The sequence below is a fragment of the Labeo rohita genome, chromosome 10, assembly GCF_022985175.1.
Source record: "Labeo rohita strain BAU-BD-2019 chromosome 10, IGBB_LRoh.1.0, whole genome shotgun sequence".
Lineage (NCBI taxonomy): Eukaryota > Metazoa > Chordata > Actinopteri > Cypriniformes > Cyprinidae > Labeo > Labeo rohita.
Window position 1 is genome coordinate 900,667 of NC_066878.1, and position 18,777 is coordinate 919,443.

Below are 18,777 nucleotides of genomic sequence, written 5' to 3' on the forward strand. Positions count from 1 at the left end.
AGACTGTATTTTGTAGAAATTTCTTAGAGATGCGGTGCAGTGATGGATTTCCATTTTATATATATATATATATATATATATATACTTAACAGATTTTTTTTTTTTTTTTTTAATAAACAAATGTCTCTGGTATGAAAACACATCTAGATATTTTAACTGCTGACACCACCAATCACTTGCTGAGGTAATTAACTTTGTCCCTTAGAAGTTATTGGTAATGTCCCATTCGATGACATCTCATTCGATTTCTTGAAAAATTTTTTTGGCTTAAATTGAGACTAAATAGAGTAAATATCTTGCAGAATTGAAAATGCACAGAACTTTCTCTTCATTTCTCTCAACCTGTATATGCGTTCAATTTCTCCCTCTCTGAGTCGACTGTCACCCAGCATAATCCAGAGTAAAGGTGGTGGAAGAGAAAGAGAAAAGGAGTTTGTTTTGTTGGGAAATGGACCAGCTCTGCAAAGCTCATCTCCCTTGGGTCAGCTCAGTTCAGTGTCTGGTTTAAATTAACCCTCCCCTTCCATCTGACAGAGACATTACGAAACAATGCAAGAACTGCGTCCTGGACTGGCTGAGGCCACCAAAAAAGCACAAGCCGCTGCTTCTTCTGATCTCCTTCCAGTTTTCCAGTGAATGTCCACATCATTCGTTGTCCACCAAATGACCATACCGTAAGCATGACGCTGTACTGGGTCACCTATAGCTGTTGTGTAATGTGTTTTAGTGACGACATACTGGGATATGAACATTTCCTGGCATTCTTTGTATTAATTCAATACCTTTTACGATGCCATCTCTGGGCAAATTATACCAGCGTGCATTTTCATTCTGGTTCAGGCTGGTTAGAGCTGGTTTGGTTCTGGCCGATGGTTGGCCAGAAATGCCATGCTGTTTTCCAGTAAAACTTAGTGAATTAGAAAATTATTTTTATTTTTTAAATTTATTTTGAATATTTATTTGTATGTATTTCTCATAATTTTCTGTTTTTTTTTTTTATTTGAACAACTAAATTTCACAAATAATTACAAAGAAATGGCAAGTAAAGACTCTTATTAAATGTACTACAATAATAAGTGATCTTTTTTCTGTTTTTAACTGTTACTACACTTTTCTTTAGGGATTTGTATTTGTGTATAACTTTCTTCTTTCTTTTTGTTTTTATAACTGTTCTAATAGTCTGATGTTTTGTACTGTTTAATTGAAAACATAAAAAAAAAAAAAAAAAAAAGATTTCCCCATGCGCACTCCGAAGTGAATCAAATGATTTGCAATTTATGCTCTGAAGTTCTGATCTGAATAATGATTCACGCACCATCATTTGAGATTGTGACTTCGGAGCGTGGACCGTGCATCATTCAATTTGCGAAATATGAAAATTCACTGAAAGATTTACAAAACAGCTCCTTAGTCCCCATCTGAACCAAATGATTCATGAACCATCATTTCAGATCGTGACTTCGGAGAGTGGATTGTGAATCATTTTGCAAAATGAATGATTCACGATCCACTCTGAAGTTTCGAGCTGAAACAAAAGTTACATGAAAGCACACCGATGTTTTCATCTAAATCAAATGAAACGCCAAACGTGCTCTGAAGTCACGATCTGAATCAAATGAATCACAAAGTCGCATCGAAGTCCTGATCTAAATCAAATGATTTGCACTCTGAAGTTCCGATGTAAATCTAAAAATTCACGCACCGATACACAAACCATCATTTTGGTTTGACTGAGCATTGTGAGTCATTCAATTCATGAAATTTTGGCAACATGGCAACCCTGTGTGACACTAAAGCAAATTCCTTGTATGCGCAAGCATGCTTGGCAATAAAGCTCATTCTGATTCTGAACTAAATGATCGAAGTCACGACTTTGAATCAATCGGAGCGCCTCCCTCTATTGACTCCTTCTATTGATTCGGTTTGTCTGTTTCTCCGCTTTTGCGTCATTAGCCATGTTTACACTGCACCATCAGTACTATACTGGCTTAGCTCGCTAGTTTTATGACCTTAACTGAAATAAAAGAAAAAAAAAACGTTTATGAATAAAATATACATTTTTCCATTCCAAAGACAACATTCAACACAAATCTACAAACATATTCAGGTGAGTTAACCAATTTACTGCTAATAGCGAAACACTCCATTAAAATGACCAGCTGCACCTCAAAACATGTGTTAGATGAAGACAATATGCATTATGATTAAGTTTGTAGCTTCATTCACTGTGTTTTAAATAGTTTGACCAACTGCGCATGTAAATGTTTTAAACACTTCGGCTACCTTGTATGTTCTTACACCACCCATTTATTAAATGTACATCCTTGAAAGCGCACAGATTCCTAGCGTATTTATTTTAACTTGTCAGGTAATATCAGTCGTATGACCTATTCATATGCTTCCGAAATTACAAAAACAGTGGTTACATACACATATATTTAATTGTTTGGATAAAATTATTGCTAGGGACAATTTAGTAGTTGCTGGATAATGGTAAGGACATGGCCTTAGCGTCCCTATTAAATTGTATGCCCTTGAATTGCAACCCTCTCAATCAAATCAATTTGTAATGGTAATGCAGCATATCTTGATGCATTGGCAAATACCGTATCACTCGCTAAGAGAATCGATGAAAGCATTTGAGGGAAGCGTTTCAGGATTTTTCTGCATATAATGGACTTGATTGGTGCCCTGATTTTGAACTTCCAAAATGTAGTTTAAATGCAGCTTTAAACGGCTCTAAATGATCCCAGCCAAGGAAGAAGAATCTTATCTAGCCATGACGCTACGAATCACGTGTAAGTTCATTGTCTGTGTACTCCGGCTTAAAAAGGTAGAGTATGGCAAAAAACTCCATCTTATTTTCTCCTACAACTTCAGAATTGTGCGACATCGTTGTACCTTTTTGTTTTTAAGCAGCGTTTGACTTACTTGCACTTCCTTAGTCTTTGCGCGTTCGCTTTGTAAACACTGGGTCTGTAGTTCCGTGTGACCTTTTGACGTGATTCGATAGTACGTAGTGTCGTGGACACATATCCCAAAGCTAGTTCTACACAAGCTTTTGTGCTTAAAAGTATACAATTTTTTTTTATTTTCCTGGAAAAAATGACCAATCTTTTCGCTAGATAAGACGGCCTCGGCTGGGGTCATTTAGAGCCTCTTGAAGCTGCTTTTAAACTACATTTTGGAAGTTCAAAATTGGAGCACCAATGAAGTCCATTATATATGGAGAGAAGTGCTGAAATGTTTTCCTCAAAAACCATCATTTCTTCACGACTGAATACAGAAAGACATGAATATCTTGAACATCAACTGATGTACCTTGATTGGTGAGTACCACTTCTGAGGGGAGATGGGCTTCCGCATGCCATTGTTTAGGGTCCTTGTTGTCGGAAACTCAAACTCTTGCTCTGGCATCTTCACCCGAGCATTCTTTGCCTTCTCCAGTTTGGCTCCTTCTTCAGTGGATCCCTTATCTCCCCAGCGCACCTGGACACACACATACACATTCATATCATTGCAGTGGACCGGAGCTAATGGAAGCTGTTCTGTTCTTTCCAGAAAGCCTCGCCTTACTTCCATCCTTTTAATGCCACCAACTCCTCTCCCACCGTAATACGATGCATCCACTGTCGGCCATTTCTTCTTTGGGTAGGCTTCGTCATCGTCATCCTTCAGAGAAAGACAGGCTTAAGTTAACGTGAATTATTCAATGATAAACCTTGTAGTGCGGGACTTGATTGTATTAATCCAGAACTGATCGGATTGTAATTCCGTGTCAGGTTTTATTAGTTTTAAATTCTCACTGAAAAATATCTACAATAATATAATGAAATTATATTATGAAAGTTTCAAGGGAGGATGGAAAAAGATGCTTTGGCTCATGCTAACCAGCCAAACTGACCTTGTTGTTATTAGGCATTAGAGAGATGATTACAAATGAATGCATCCTTTGTTTAATTGAATTATGCTCAAGGGCGCTCAAGAACAAAGTTCAACAATCTAACAATAATTCTTTCCAAACATGGACAGGAAATGATGTCAGCCTATACCTTCCAGTCATCTATCTGGATTTCATAGCTCATAAGAAATCAGGCAGAATTTGGTTTCCATATGTTCCCAAACAGTCTGACTCAAACAGTTTTAATGAGCTCGGGAGAAAGAACTTTCTTAGACGAAGTTTTAGCATGAGCTTGACTTTTTGATTTTTATTTTCAGTACTACCTCTGTGGACACAGACACATTATGCAGTCTGATGATGATTCTTGCTAATGATCCAACACTGTCTTTACAACAAGTGTTTAAATTTTAATGTTTAATTGATCAAAATAGCACATTAATAACTCATCTTAAATGCAGCTTTTAAACTGCTTTTTAATTCTGCTTTCAACTGTGAACTGTAAGAAATTAATCTGTAAGAACTTAAAACATATCAGATCAATTTACACTGTAAAAAACAATTTGTTGAGTCAACTTAAAATAATTTGTAACCTGGCTGCCTTCATTTTAAGTTCAGTCTTATTCAACTTGAAATGTTAAATTATACTAAGTGACAACTTAGATATTTGAGTTCAATCAACTTCAAATTTTAACGCAGCTGGGTTACTTACCCATCTGTTAAGTATAGCAAACACAAATATCTAAGTTGTTACTTAGTACAACTTAACATTTCAAGTTGAATAAACTTATTTTAGTTGACTAAACTTAAAATTTTAAGGCAGCAGGGTAACAAATTATTTTAAACTGACGCAACAAATTGTGTTTTTTATTTTTTACAGTGTAGAGTTGGTGTAAGATTTTTTTTTAAATGGTTTGGAAAAATTCTCTTATGTCAAGACTTCATTGATCAAAAATACAGTAAAAACTAGTATTGTGAAGTATTATAACGATTTAAAAATATACATTTAATATATTTTAAAATTAAATGTATTCCGGTGTTTATTTTTGTTAATTTTTAGCATCACTGCCCCATCTTCCAGTGAACCTTCAGAAATCATTTAATATGCTGATTTGCTGGCCAAGAATTATTATTTAATTATTTTAAAACCATCGTGACCTATCCCTAGTACAGCACAGTTGATCTTTCTGAAGTAAAGTTCAAATGAGCAATGAGCCCTGAGGGCAGAAATCAGGGATCTGTTTGTACTTCCACTGCAGACTGTTACCTCAGACACTGCAAGACCTGCTTTAAGCTTAAGGAATTTCCTGTTTTAAAGGAGCAAATCGGAGACTTGGAAAAAGGAAGAGCTACAACGTGTCCAGGTTGAAATGTGCAATGGACAATTAAATTGTTCTCAAAAATGCATAAAGTTGGAGAGGCAGCACACAAATTCCTCAGCAGTGGAACTGCTCTTTGTCTTTTTGTCTCCAGATGTTTACTTTCATCCTAGTCAAAAAAAGCGTGAAAATCGTTACAGTTCATCAACATCACAGGGTGGATTTTCGGATGAAATTCAAGACTTTAGATCACATCATTTTCTGTCTTCTGTCATTATCAGTTTGGCATTTGTAGACACATCTGTGAAAACTTTGCTGAGCAAATGTTTGGAACAAATGTCAGTTGGTGTCGCCTCACAAGCAAAATCCTCTGAATAATAGTTGAAGAGAACAAACACACTGCGGATCCTACCAAGACACCAAGTCGTAGCAGTTAAAATCAACAAACTTTTAATTATTTGCTAGAAATTCTCAAATCTCATTTCAGCTATTCAAAATGTGATTTGAAAGCTACGGTAGAGGGGAAGATCATATTTAGAGCTTAACAGTTCCAGTTACTATCTATTTTGCATGTACACAACCTGGACATTTTGCTAACTATCTGCTTTTGTGTTCCACAGAAGCAAGAGAATTCCACGGGTTCAAACCAACATAAATGTGAGTAAATGATGAAAGTTTTTGTCTTTAGATGCACTAAAGTTACTAAATTTACATACACATACCAGCCAGATGTTTTTGAACAGTATGTTCAAAAACAGATGTTTTAAGGTTTTTTTTTTTTTTTTTTTTTTTTTTTTTTTTTTTAAAGAAGTCTCATCTACTCACCAAGCCTGCATTTATTTGATCCAAAGTACAGCAAAAACTGTACAATTCTGAAATATTTTTTTACTATTTAAAAGTTTTTTCTATTTGAATATATTTTAAAATGTATTTTATTCCTGTGATTTCAAAGCTGAATTTTTAGCATCATTACTCCAGTCACATGATCCTTTAGAAATTATTCTAACATTTTGATTTGCTTTTGATTATTATGTTGAAAACAGCTGAGTAGAGTTTTTCAGGTTTTTTTGAATAGAAAATTCAGAAATAGAAATCTTTTGTAGCATTTTAAATGTCTTTTATTATCACTTTCGATCATTTTAAACCATCCTTGTATTAATTTCTATCATTGCATTCTATCACCAAATTATACTAAAGTCAAGCTTTTGAATGGTATAGTGTATAATGTTACAAAAGCTTTTTATTTCAAATAAATGCCAATCTTCGATTCAAAGAGTAAAAAGGTCCAAACAGCAAATCAGCATATTGGAATGATTTCTGAAGACACTGAAGACTGGTGTAATGTTGCTGAAAATTCTGCTTTAAAATCACAGGAATAAATTACATTTTAAAATATATTCAAATACAAAACAGGTATTTTAACTAGTAAAAATATAAAAAACATTTACTGTTTTTGCTGTACTTCGGATCAAATAAACGCAGGTTTAGTGAGCAGAAAAAAAAATCCTACTGTTCAAAAATGTTTGACTGGTAGTGTACAATCATTTTTTTTTTGTTACCAAGTTTTGGATCTTGAAGCAGTTCAGGACTTAGAAAACATGGAAGAAAGACCAAACAAATAATCTCTTACCGAACTGTCATACATGACTGGTGGTGGCGGCTCATGGACAATCTGTTGAGATAAAAATGAAAATAAACTTTACCTGCAAATGATTATATATAATGCATTAGAAGTATTTTAATGCATTAAGTATGCCTAGTAATGCACTGTATAATGCATAGTATGATCTCATGAATAATTGTAACCACAGTTATAATACTTATGTTATTACATCTTTAAAACTATAATGCATTAAAACATGACAAAACCAATCTGCAACCAAGGAATATGCAAATATTAGAATGCAATTTAAGTTGAAATTATTTGTGAAAGGAAGTACATTAGAATGCCTTTTTTTTTCTGCCCTTCATGTCATAAGTATTGTTTCTGAAGGAATGAAAATTAGATTTCATTTACTATTTTAAGACTTTTTATGGCTTAGAATTTCACATTCATTTGCACTTCAGAAAAGACATCACTGGGCTCAAAAACTGCTTGAAAGCCACTTTTCAGCACTGTAATAACTGGATTTTGGGCTCTGGTTAGGGTAACTTCTGAAAAAGAAAGCTGAGATGAGGGACTTCGGTGAGAAACTTACCACTGTGCAACAGAGGGGCCAAAACCACCAGAGTGTCGCCATTGCGATCAGCAGCAGCAGTATCAGCAGTGCTATGGCCAAGAATGTTCCGTCGGTCTGATGGACAGAGCAGAAACACACAGTGGAGGTTTATGCTCCAAAGGAAACAAACAACAAATAATCTTCCTCATGCCGCACTCAAACCCTTCTGGATGGGGTTCCACTTAAAAAACTGCGGTGTACTGTAGTCGAGAGAGAGAATATTGATAGGAATTGCTGCAAAGAGCTTTTCAAAATGCATCTTGATCTCAGTGTGAGTGGCTATGACAGGATATTTTTTTAAACCTTGTCATCTGTGTCATATTTCACCCCAAATTCAAAGGAAAGGAATGAGAATCTATATTTTGCTTAAAATGGAAAAAAAAAAAAAAAAAAAAAAACCTATTTGAAGACCTTTGAGATTTGTTACCATGATGTCATTTATTATATGATAGATTTTTTCTTCTGCTCCTGGGGTGAAATTTGACCTGAATGTGTTTTTTTACCAGTTTGCTGTTGGAATGGCACCCCACCAGACCAGCGTTAGTTTTTAGAGAGGGCAAGTAGGACAGAATATACTGACTGTGTTCAGAGGGCAGACTGAAGATGGAGCTGAACTACAGGTACTGCCCAGTGTAGTGGTACTGGCAGTGGCTCTGCCCAGTGTAACAGTGGTAGTGGGCTTGGCACTGCTGCCCTGCAGGGTTACTGTACTCACACAGCTGACAGTCGTGATGGTCACAGAACTGGAGATAAAACTCAGGCCGTTGTTCATACTGACATGGAGAGAGGCAGTCCTATGAATGAAAAAGAGACACAAGTGGCTGACTTGATTTTGTTTCAAATTCTCTAAAGAATGATCCACAGCAAGAATTTTTTGTTCTGTCAGGAAATGTTTTTTAAAGTGTAATATATTCCTTCAGTCTTCAGTAGGTGCATTTACATGGAGCATTGTAATCGGTTTAAAAGTCCTATCCGAATGAAAATGCAAATAAAAATGCTCAAACCGAATGAAATTGTAATTGGTTTGAGAGGGGTGGGATAAACCTTGTAAACCACGTAAACACATTAAACCGATTTCTTTGCTTCTAGATCAAACAGGACAGGTGTCACACCAAGGTGGGGGGCATTTGCTGGCCATTCCCCCCTGTCCATTCTCTCCCCTCCTTGCTAAACATGATAGATTTCGAAAGTGAAAGTGAAACCGGTAAAACAGCGCACATAAGAAAGCGACTCTTTCGCAATCGTCTGCACTGCACGTGATCACAGATTGCAAGCTTTGATTTATTGTTCAGCAACTCTTGGTAGGAAATCATTTATTTGTTCCATTTAAGTTCAGTAAAACTTTTAGTATCACAATGCAAGTCATTTCAGAGCTGCATTACAGAGGGTCGTACTCTTATTTTATCCCTTGCTGCTTTAACATTAAGAAATAAGGGCAATATGAAGATATTGATCAGCTGGCTGAGGTCAAGCTATTTATCATTTTACTTAGTAGATATATCTGTGCAACTTAGTTATTAGAAGATGGATGTATGACTTCTATGAGTGAGTACACTCTTAAAAATAAAGGTGCTTTAAAAGGTTCTTCACAGTGATGCCACAGAACTATTTAGTCAAATGTTCTTTAAAGAATCATCTCTTTCTTACCTTTTTATAATCTGAAGAACCTTCTTTCGCAACAAAGAACCTTTTGTGAAAGGTTCTTCAGATGTTAAAGGTTCTTTATGGAACCATTTAAACAAAAAAGGTTCTTCCATGGCAGGGGTGGCGAACGTTGGAGAGCCGCAGCCCTGCATAGTTTTGCTTCAACCCTAATTAAGCGCACCTGAACAAGCTTATCAAGGTCTGAAGGGTTACTAGAAAGCAACAGGCAGGTAAGTTTTAATTAGGGTTGGAGCTGAACTCTTCAGGGCTGCGGCTCTCCAGGACCGCATTTCGCCAACCCCTGTTGTATGGCATCGTGAAGCACCTTTATTTTTAAGAGTGTATATGTTCTGTTCTGGCCACATGACTGATTATTCTAAGCTCGTGCAAGCAGCTATTAAAAATATTAATGCAAATACTGGTGTTTTTGTCCTCTGGTGATTTGTATTTGTTGTCATTGTACGCTACTAGCATGTCCCAAAATTGAAGGTACCAGCACATATAAACATCATATCGGATTAGATAACGTCTCATGTAAACAGTCCACTGAATCGGAATAATTTTAATCAGAATGACAAAAAAAGTATATGTAAATGTGGATATTGACATTATTTCTGAAACATTTCGACTATATTTTAGTAATTGCGACTTTATTCTCAAAGTATTTAGACTTTATTCTCCGAACATTTTGACATTATTCTTGAAACATTTCGACTTTATTCTCAAAACATTGACATCATTCTCGAAACATTTCAACTTATTCTTGTAATTTTGACTTTATTCTCAAAAACTGTACATTTATTCTCATAGTATTTCGAATTTATTCTCGTAATTTCGAAATATTACAACTTTAATCTTGTAATCTTTTTTTAACATGGCAATGAAACGCTGTTGTAGTAAATTCACTGTAAAACCATGTAAAAAAAAAAAAAAAAAAAAACAGAAAAAATCCATTTATAATAATATTATATGCAATAAACAATATTATATGTAGTCACATTTTATTGTACAGTGGAAACAGTAAAAGGATGTTCCCAGAAGTCCCTGCACAAACCATCATACTTCATTCTATTGTATTGGTGCACATATTTTAAAGTTATGTTATATTTTTAGATTTCACAGGACAGCATACATCACCTAAAATGCTAAAATGTGCAAATAATATTTTTATTGAATTTTACTTGAGCAGCAAATCAGACTATTAGAATGAAGGATCATGTGATGTTTTAAGAATAAAATCGAAATGTTTCGAGAATTTAAATAGTAGAAATTAAAGTTATAATATTATATTATAAAGCATGTATTACGCATGCAAATGGCTTGGATTGAGAACACCGGAAGAAGTTGCCAAGCCACCAGAAACAGCTTAATATCAAGAATATTATATTTAACCTATTAACAGACTGAACAGGAACAACTTTTTATCTTGACATCAGCTCACACACTCAGTCGACATTCATTTGGGGGGCACCGTAGCTCTCTTCTTTAACGCTTTTTAATACTACAAATATATTTAGGATTATTAGCAGAAATCATACCATGTGTCATACTTGCTGGGACAGTATGCTTGGAAATAATGTCTTCAATTGCATCTGTTATCTGTAGTTTGCCAGCCCCCCAATAATAGCAATACGCTTTGTGCTTTTGGTAGTTTTAATATAAAACAAAGTCTCAGCTTTCAAAATCAGTTTTAAAGCAAAATACAAACAATGTGTCTTACAATAATGTGTTTAAGCTCTTTAATGTGGCAGGACTAAGCTTTTGTGAGGTATGTAACATTAAGTGACTATTCGTTATAATACAGTAAATGATTGGACATATTATTTAACATCTTCCATTCATTATTAAAAAGATCCCTTTTTTTTGTCTTATTGTGACAGGACAGATCAGACTTGACAGGAACTGAAGTGGGAGAGAGAGAGAGGGAAAGGTCCTCGAGCCAGGATTCGAACACGGGACACCTGGAGCTCAACAGCGCTGTATGTTTTTTTTTTTTTGTAACAACTATGAGAATTCATTAGCAGTTATGATGCCTTCACAATGATTCACAAGCAGTTTAAATTGAAAGCGCTAAAGTGTATGGGATAAGGGTTACTTTCATAGAGATTACTTTGAGAGCTGAGCGTCTTTCTGTCCTATATTTTAACTCTGTCTTGGCTTGTGTGTTTCTCTTTCCATTCTAGCTTTATTTGCTTCAGCTGAAGAGAAAGTTTCCAGCAACACTTACGTTCCCTCCTCCTTCAGTACAGGCGCTGGGCAGAGCAGGTACGTGTCTTCGACTACCAGAGGCCTCTTCACTGGAGAATAATAACACACAGAAAAAGAAGCAGCTTGGTGAATGTCCTCAGGCTTGACAACTCAACCTATAAGACAGTCTCTTACGAAAAAGTTAGGAGCCAGTAATTTTTTAAGGAAATTAGTACTTTTATTCACCAAAATAAATTGATCAGTAAAGACATTTATAATGTTAAATATTTATTTTTCAAACAAATGCTGTTCTTTTGAGCTTTCTATTTATCATAGAGTCTTAAATGTATCATAGTTTCCTCAATCATATTAAACATCACAACTGTTTTTACCACTGATAAAGCATAAAAAAAATATTAAGCTGCAAATCAGCATATTAGAATGTTTTCTGAAGAATCATGTGACACTGAAGACTGTAGTAATGATGCTGAAAATTCAGCTTTGCATCACAACAGTAAATTACGTTTGAAAATATAGTTAAATTTAAAAGATTTAAGTTGTACATTTTACAATATTATAATATGTAATTTATTATAATTTATTGCTGTTTGTAATGAACTAATCAATAATAAATTATTATTAAATATAATAATTTATTATTATTACTAAATATTACTAATAATTATTACTAAATTATTTTTTAAAGGAATAGTTGACCCCAAAATTTACTCACCCTCAGGCCATCCAAAAGGTGGATGAGTTTGTTTTATTAATCAAAACAGATTTGGAGAAATTTAGCATTACATCACTTGCTCACTAGTGGATCCTCTACAGTGAATGGGTGCCATCAGAATGAGTCCAAACAGCTGAATAAAACATTGTTTTAAATTTAAACCTTTGTTTCTGACCAAAAGAGTCCATAATCCATACTAATGCTTTCTCCTGTGAGTCTATCTCCTGTTGTCCTCTCACATTAAAATCCACTGACATATTTGTTTAGAACTGTCTTGGGCTGTTTCACTTTTAAATAGCGCTTGATCTGTGCATGTTTCATTTCTAATTTCTCTCATTTTTCACTGAAGAATGCAATATTATGGATGGAGGACTCATATTTTAAACAGAATCAACGGTCTGATGTTAAAAACATCATAATGATGGAATTGTTTCTTACAAACAAGCAGTTTTTCACTTCGCAAGACATTAATTGATGGACTGGAGTAGCATAGATTACGTGGCAATTATTGTAATGTTTTTATCAGCTGTTTGAGCTCCCATGCACTACAGAGTTGTATTTCTCCAAATGTGTTCTGATGAAGAAACAAACTCATTTACACCTTGTATGGCTTGAGAATGAGTATATTTTGGCAAATTGGGTAAACTATTCATTTAATGCACAACTCAATGCCATGAGTGTTCTGGGTAATTGCCAGGGTGTTGCTATATGGTTCCTAGACTGTTTTGGGTAGTTGGTCAAGTCAAAGAGTCCACCCTTAAGTCTCTATGATATTTTGTTCTGTAGATATGACTCAAGTTTTTGATCATTTACAAAGTACACCTCTTCCAAATAAGCCGCATGATATGAGGTATTATTCATGCTCGTAGTGCAAACACTGCATGACAGGTTCTGAAAAAGCCCCTACGTTTAAGTTATAGCGATGCTTGCATTTGTAATGACCACTAATAATTATTTTCAGAAGAAAAACACAGAAACTGCATTGCAAATCTTTACCATTTTGGTTCAGGCTAAAACTAAAGGGCAGAATTTTTATTCTCTTGTCATTTTTCCACATGAAAAATGAGAAACTGGAAAATTTTTTGACTCCAAAGCTATTTACCCTGGCCTAGACTTGCGCGCACACACACACAAACACACACACACACTGGTGAGATGGGCTTTTGCATTCCCCAATGCCATCTGATATTCTTTAAGTAAAACAGCAGCTGAGAGAGAAGGATAAATGCTCAGAGCTCAGAAATCATTAGGACATCAGCTCCGCAGTAGACCAATTTCTAGCCATTCGCTTCCAAGATAAATCCAGCATTCCAAGCGTTGTGCACTGAGCCATTTTATTAGTAACCCAAAGTAATGGTTATGCAAGAGTCATATGATGGGGAGTATAATTCAGCACTATAACCTAAAAGAATTGAAATTGTTCTAATTGTTCTAAGCTCTTTTTCCTAATGTGAAAAAGAGCTTTGAAGGTGCTGTTTTTAACTCTGCACTTGCTTATCAAACCGGTACATATACAAAACAACTAAAAACCTCTAATATTTTTACCACAAAGTCCTGGTAATATTTTCCATGGTGTGTTTTTTTAAATGGTGTGTGGACGTGTGGTTGTGCACATGTGGTTTGCATTGAAGTCAAGTCTTGTGATTTACAAGTACTGCGGCCAACCTTTCTCAAGCTCACGTCCCATTGTAGAAAACACGACAGCCATACTGACATTTGGATTCAATTGGCTTATTACAAAAGACAAAAACAAAAAGTTGTCTGCATCGCTACTTAAGCGACAACATTGCTAATGCACATTTGCTGGTGAGTTAAATCTGGCCTAAACAAAACAAATAAAAGTTTCTGTGATTTAACAACTATCACTTTTGTTTCTTACTAATTGAGAATATCACTGTTGGTTAGCAGCTAATGCTAGGTTAACTTATTAAAGGTGAAGTTCACTTCCAGGACAAAAATGTACAGGTAATTAACTCACCCCCTTGTCATCCAACATGTTCATGTCTTTCTTTCTTTAGTCGATAAGAAATTATGTTTCTTGAGGAAAACATTTCAGGATTTCTCTCCATATAGTGGACTTCAATGATGCCCCAAAGTTTGAACTTCCAAAATGCAGTTTAAATGCAGCTTCAAATAGCTCTAAACGATCTGTCATTTTTTTTAAACAAATTGACAATTTATACACTTTTTAACCTCAAATGCTTGTCTTTACGATGCACATGTGTAGCTGTGTGATCCGGGTCAATAAAGTTATGTCTCGTTTTCTTCTTTAACGTCAAAATCGTCCTACATCGCTGTTTTAACTTTTTGATCTTCTTTGCATGTTCACTTTGTAAACACTGGGTCGGTACTTCTACAGCGATGTAGGACAATTTTGAAGTTGGGGAAGAAAACAAGATGGGTTAAAAAGTATATAAATTAGGGGTGTGACGAGACACTTATCCTACGAGATGAGATGAGACACAAGACTGGGTTCACGAGAACGAGACGAGACGAGATTTTTAAACGTTTCTTAAGAAATCCTCAGTGATGAAATATATAGGGAAAACAGTCTTTTATTCAACTGAAAAAGACAAAATGTAAAAAAAAAAAAACGTACGTGCATTTTGAACTTTAAGAAATTAAACTTTCATTTTAATGAATTATATGCAGTAATAACATTTAAACAAGAGCTTCACGATTCTGGATAAATTTGAGAATCCCAGTTGTTTTTAATAAACTGGAGACCATGATTCTCTCACGATTCTGGAGAAAAAAAGATTAGAAAACTAAACAAAATAATGTAATTTACTAGTGGTTCTGACAAAATGTTCATTGCTTAAGTCTTTTAAAAACATATATTCATTTAAACAACAACAACAACAAAAACATTCAATCAAGGAGTCAGTGTCTCATTTCATTATGACTTGTTTGACTATTGAAATCTCCTGAATGAATGATTCTTTGACATACTTCTTTTTTTAAACGGACAACTGTCGTCACCTCCTGGCCGAAGAGGATAAGCATTACAATACAGACAAGTGTTAAGATCCTTTAGTTTTGATCGCTACTGTAGACAATAAGTGTTTATACCCAAACTTTAAACTTTTATCCCAGTACTTCTATTATTAAAATGTCTGCAACACAGAAATAATGATTATAATGTGGTTGAAAAGACTGTGTTTCTCTTTCTGCGTTCACATTTACACCGACCCTCTGATTCATTAACATGGGCAGCGACAAAATGTGCTTCTCATGCTCCACTGACAATCCCGATGTGAGACAGTCCTAACAGACATAGCTAAATCGTAGTCATTTAGGAATAAGTTTGCGTGGGTGTTTGAATCAAGATATATTAAGGATTAATCGTGCAGCTCAAATGTAAACACTGCAAAATGTTTTGCGAGTATATCTCACAAGATCTCGCGAGATCCAAATGTTCTCGCGAGACACATCGGATCTTGTCACATCCCTAATATAAATTGTTCATTTGTTTCGAAAATGACTCATCGTTTTGCTAGATAAGACCCTTCTTCCTTGGCTGGGATCGTTTAGAGCCATTTGAAGCTGTATTTAAACTGCATTTAGGAAGTTCAAACTTGGGGGCACCACTGAAGTCCATTATATGGAGATCATTTCTGAAATTTTTTCCTCAAGAAACATAATTTCTTATCAGCCGAAGAAAGAAAGACATGAACATCTTGGATGACAAGTGGGTGAGTACATTATCTATATATTTTGGTTCTGGAAGTGAACTTCTCCTTTAATTATTCATCAGTGCAGAGATGGCAGTGTGAGGAACAGGAATTGTTCTGTGCTCTTTTCACTTACTCACGGTGAGGGTGTTGTTGATACGGAAGCTGCAAAGGATTCTGTTCACATCGCGGGCGTGAAGGAATCCGTTACCTTGAACTACCACCTCAAAGGATTCTGGAATAGAGGAAACACATTGTGTTTAATGTTAAATACATGTTGTGTCCTGAATTTATTTTAATTTGCAATCCATCCAGTATGAACATTCAGACTGAAATGCATGTCCAAAAATCCTATTTTAATATTGTTGGCTTGGATTTGTTTTGTAAAATTCAGATTCATATGGTGTTATGCAGTTGTATATGACAATTTTTTTGTTGTTGCCTGTCTGAACTACAGTAGGTCTTTGCTTCAGGCTCGACGACTATTTACCTCCTGTGCAAATACTTGAGGGCTCCACGGCAAGGATTTCTATGCAGGATCTTTTCAAGATCTAAGGCAAGAAAAGATGAATGCATTTATGTTTGAATATTCTGAGCATGTCATAGATGTCATTTTTATTGTTGTAATTTATAGCAGCATCCTAATTGTCATGCAGCCTCATAAATGACTGATTTGCAGCACTCATAATCCTTTTTAATTAGCTTGAGATATTTTACAAATATTTTTGGTACTAAATTAAATATTTTAGTTGAATTCAATGTAATTGTTGTGTAATTAATTGTTCTGAATAGTATTTTTAGATGCACTTTATATTTATAATTGCATTGCATATCATTTTTTTTAATTATACATGAAATGCTGTTTTTTTTGGTAAAAATGTGTCAAAAGTGCATTTGTGACCCTGGACCACAACATCAGCCTTAAGTAACCTGTCTATATTTGTAGCAATAGCCGAAAATACATTGTATGGGTCAGAATTATTTTTTCTTTTATGCTAAAAATCATTAGGATTTTAAGTAAAGTTCATGTTCCATTAATATATTTTGTAAATATCCTACCATAAAAGTATATCACAACTTAATTTTAAGTAATATGCTAAGAACTTAATTTGGACAAATTTAAAGGCGATTTCTCAATATTTTTATTTTTTTTGCACCCACAGATTCCAGATTTTCAAATAGTTGTATCTCAGCCAAATATTGTCCTATCCTAACAAACCATACAACAATGGAAAGCTTATTTATTTAGCTTTTTCATATAATATATAAATCTCAATTTAAAAACAAATTACCCTTATGACTGGTTTTGTGGTCCAGGGTCACATTTGATACCATAAAATGCTGCCTATATATTCAAGTCACAACACAACAAAAGTGTCATAACGCATTTGATGCGTCAATAAAATCATCAATAGAAAGAAATGAGAGTAGCTGTAACTGAGTTTAATTTTATTCCGTCTACTTACCGAATCAATGACCCCTTGCAGGGCTTCAAAACCATCATTAACAGGAAAGACGTGATCTTTGCTGTCAGCTATTGTTGCCAGCTGTGACCAAATGAGAAATCATAAAAAAAAGGCTTTTGCATGCTTTCATTCTTACATTGTATTTCAGTTACTGAACGATAAAGTTTGTGGTGACCTGCTCACAATGAAGGGCCAAATCATTCAGACCATGTGTAGATGTTACCTCACCTGGGTTTCATTAAAGTCTTTCACTCCAACACAATACACCGAAGCTCCCAGCTGACGTGAGCGATCAGCCTGCCAATTGAACACATCAGAGTAGGGATCAATGTGTTGGGTTGCATATATTTGGTCATTAGAGTCATGTGAAATATCAGACTATGCAAATATGATCTAGATAATAAAAGAGACACACTTTGAGAGAAAGAAGGTTCGAGGTTCACCTCAGTGTATTTTATAAATAGCTGTTGCCTTTGCGGGTAAAGTCAGAGCTAAAAGGTGCTAAGTACATTTTTTCATGCTCAGGGGAGAAAGAATAGGAAAATATGTCAGTTCTGTAAAAGGATCCAGGGTCTAAGGTCTAAGTTCTCACCTCTCTGGCTGCCAAGTCAAATTCATTCTCGCGCAATTCTCCATCTGTCAGAGCAATGATGACACTCGCAGTGCGGTATCCTAACAGAGCAAAAAGAGAGAAACTGTTAGTCACAGAACCTCAGAAAACTGTACAGAGTTGGCGATTTTTCTTTTAAAGAACTGCTGTCAGTAATTTCTGGGAGTTAATCGTTCATTTCGCGTTAGTCTCATGCAGTCATTTTAAACGTTTTAAATGTTCTTTGTGATATGTAAACATATAATAAAGTAGCCAACTTATGTTTTGTCAATGAATATACAGACAGACAGCGAGCGAGCAGCTGTTATAACGTTTACTCCTGAGGCGAAAAAACGCATACTATGACTGAAACTGCGGTCACATTAATAATTTTGGAAGACCACAAAAGGGTCCACAACAGTGTAGAAATGTATATGCTGCACAGCTCATGCAGTAGCTACTTTCAAACCACACCACAATCAGCTTTCTGTTGATCAATGCGGCAAATCCCCTTCAGCAACTTGAACCTGAAATTTGTGTGGGGAAAACTTTCGGCCTCAAGCGAAATTCTCTCTCGCGTCGGGTTTTGTTGAAATTGCTTTAGGCTATATTTCGTAAATTTGACCACGTGTTAATTTAACTTAGGTTGTTGTAACGCTGTTTAAAATTATACAGTATACTTAAAGGGGTCATCGGATGCCCATTTTCTACAAGTTGATATGATTCTTTAGGGTCTTAATGAAAAGTCTCTAATATACTTTGATTAAAAATTCTCAATGGTTTTTTAAAATAACACCCTTTTTACCTTGCCAAAATCAGCTCTGCAAAAATCATCTCATTCTAAGAATGAGCTCTGTTCACCCCGTCCCTCTCTTCTCTCTGTGGAATAACGATCTTGTTTACTCTAGCCGCGTTTAGCCGCTAAACTTCATAACTACCACGTTATAAGGAAAGGCGATCGCAAAGATTCATAAAAAAAAGAAAAACGCTTATACACACTTCTGCTGTAAGTGAAGCTGGGTCATGAATGATTCGCGTGAACATAGAC

General features: G+C 35.2%; 1 protein-coding gene and 1 long non-coding RNA gene across 5 annotated transcripts in view; one reads left to right on the forward strand and one right to left on the reverse strand.

Annotated features, from left to right (window-relative positions):
- The window catches only part of LOC127171896 (uncharacterized), a 45,071-nt gene extending 27,975 nt beyond the window's left edge, over positions 1 to 17,096 (forward strand). For both annotated transcript variants that reach the window (XR_007828570.1, XR_007828571.1), the window contains exons 3-6: positions 5,838 to 5,874; positions 10,961 to 11,059; positions 11,264 to 11,345; positions 16,132 to 17,096. This is a non-coding gene — a long non-coding RNA (uncharacterized LOC127171896). The remainder of the gene's footprint in view (positions 1 to 5,837; positions 5,875 to 10,960; positions 11,060 to 11,263; positions 11,346 to 16,131) is intronic.
- Positions 1 to 18,777, reverse strand: part of antxr1b (ANTXR cell adhesion molecule 1b) — a 39,935-nt gene that overhangs the window by 5,623 nt on the left and 15,535 nt on the right. For 2 of the 3 annotated variants that reach the window (XM_051120790.1, XM_051120789.1), the window contains 11 exons: positions 17,733 to 17,812; positions 17,369 to 17,437; positions 17,141 to 17,221; positions 16,165 to 16,225; positions 15,811 to 15,909; positions 11,308 to 11,377; positions 8,017 to 8,230; positions 7,416 to 7,511; positions 6,848 to 6,889; positions 3,577 to 3,672; positions 3,322 to 3,489 (listed from right to left, as the gene is read on the reverse strand). In XM_051120790.1, coding sequence (XP_050976747.1) covers positions 3,322 to 3,489; positions 3,577 to 3,672; positions 6,848 to 6,889; positions 7,416 to 7,511; positions 8,017 to 8,230; positions 11,308 to 11,377; positions 15,811 to 15,909; positions 16,165 to 16,225; positions 17,141 to 17,221; positions 17,369 to 17,437; positions 17,733 to 17,812 — 1,076 coding nt within the window. The remainder of the gene's footprint in view (positions 1 to 3,321; positions 3,490 to 3,576; positions 3,673 to 6,847; positions 6,890 to 7,415; positions 7,512 to 8,016; positions 8,231 to 11,307; positions 11,378 to 15,810; positions 15,910 to 16,164; positions 16,226 to 17,140; positions 17,222 to 17,368; positions 17,438 to 17,732; positions 17,813 to 18,777) is intronic. The other variant, XM_051120791.1, reaches the window with a different exon arrangement.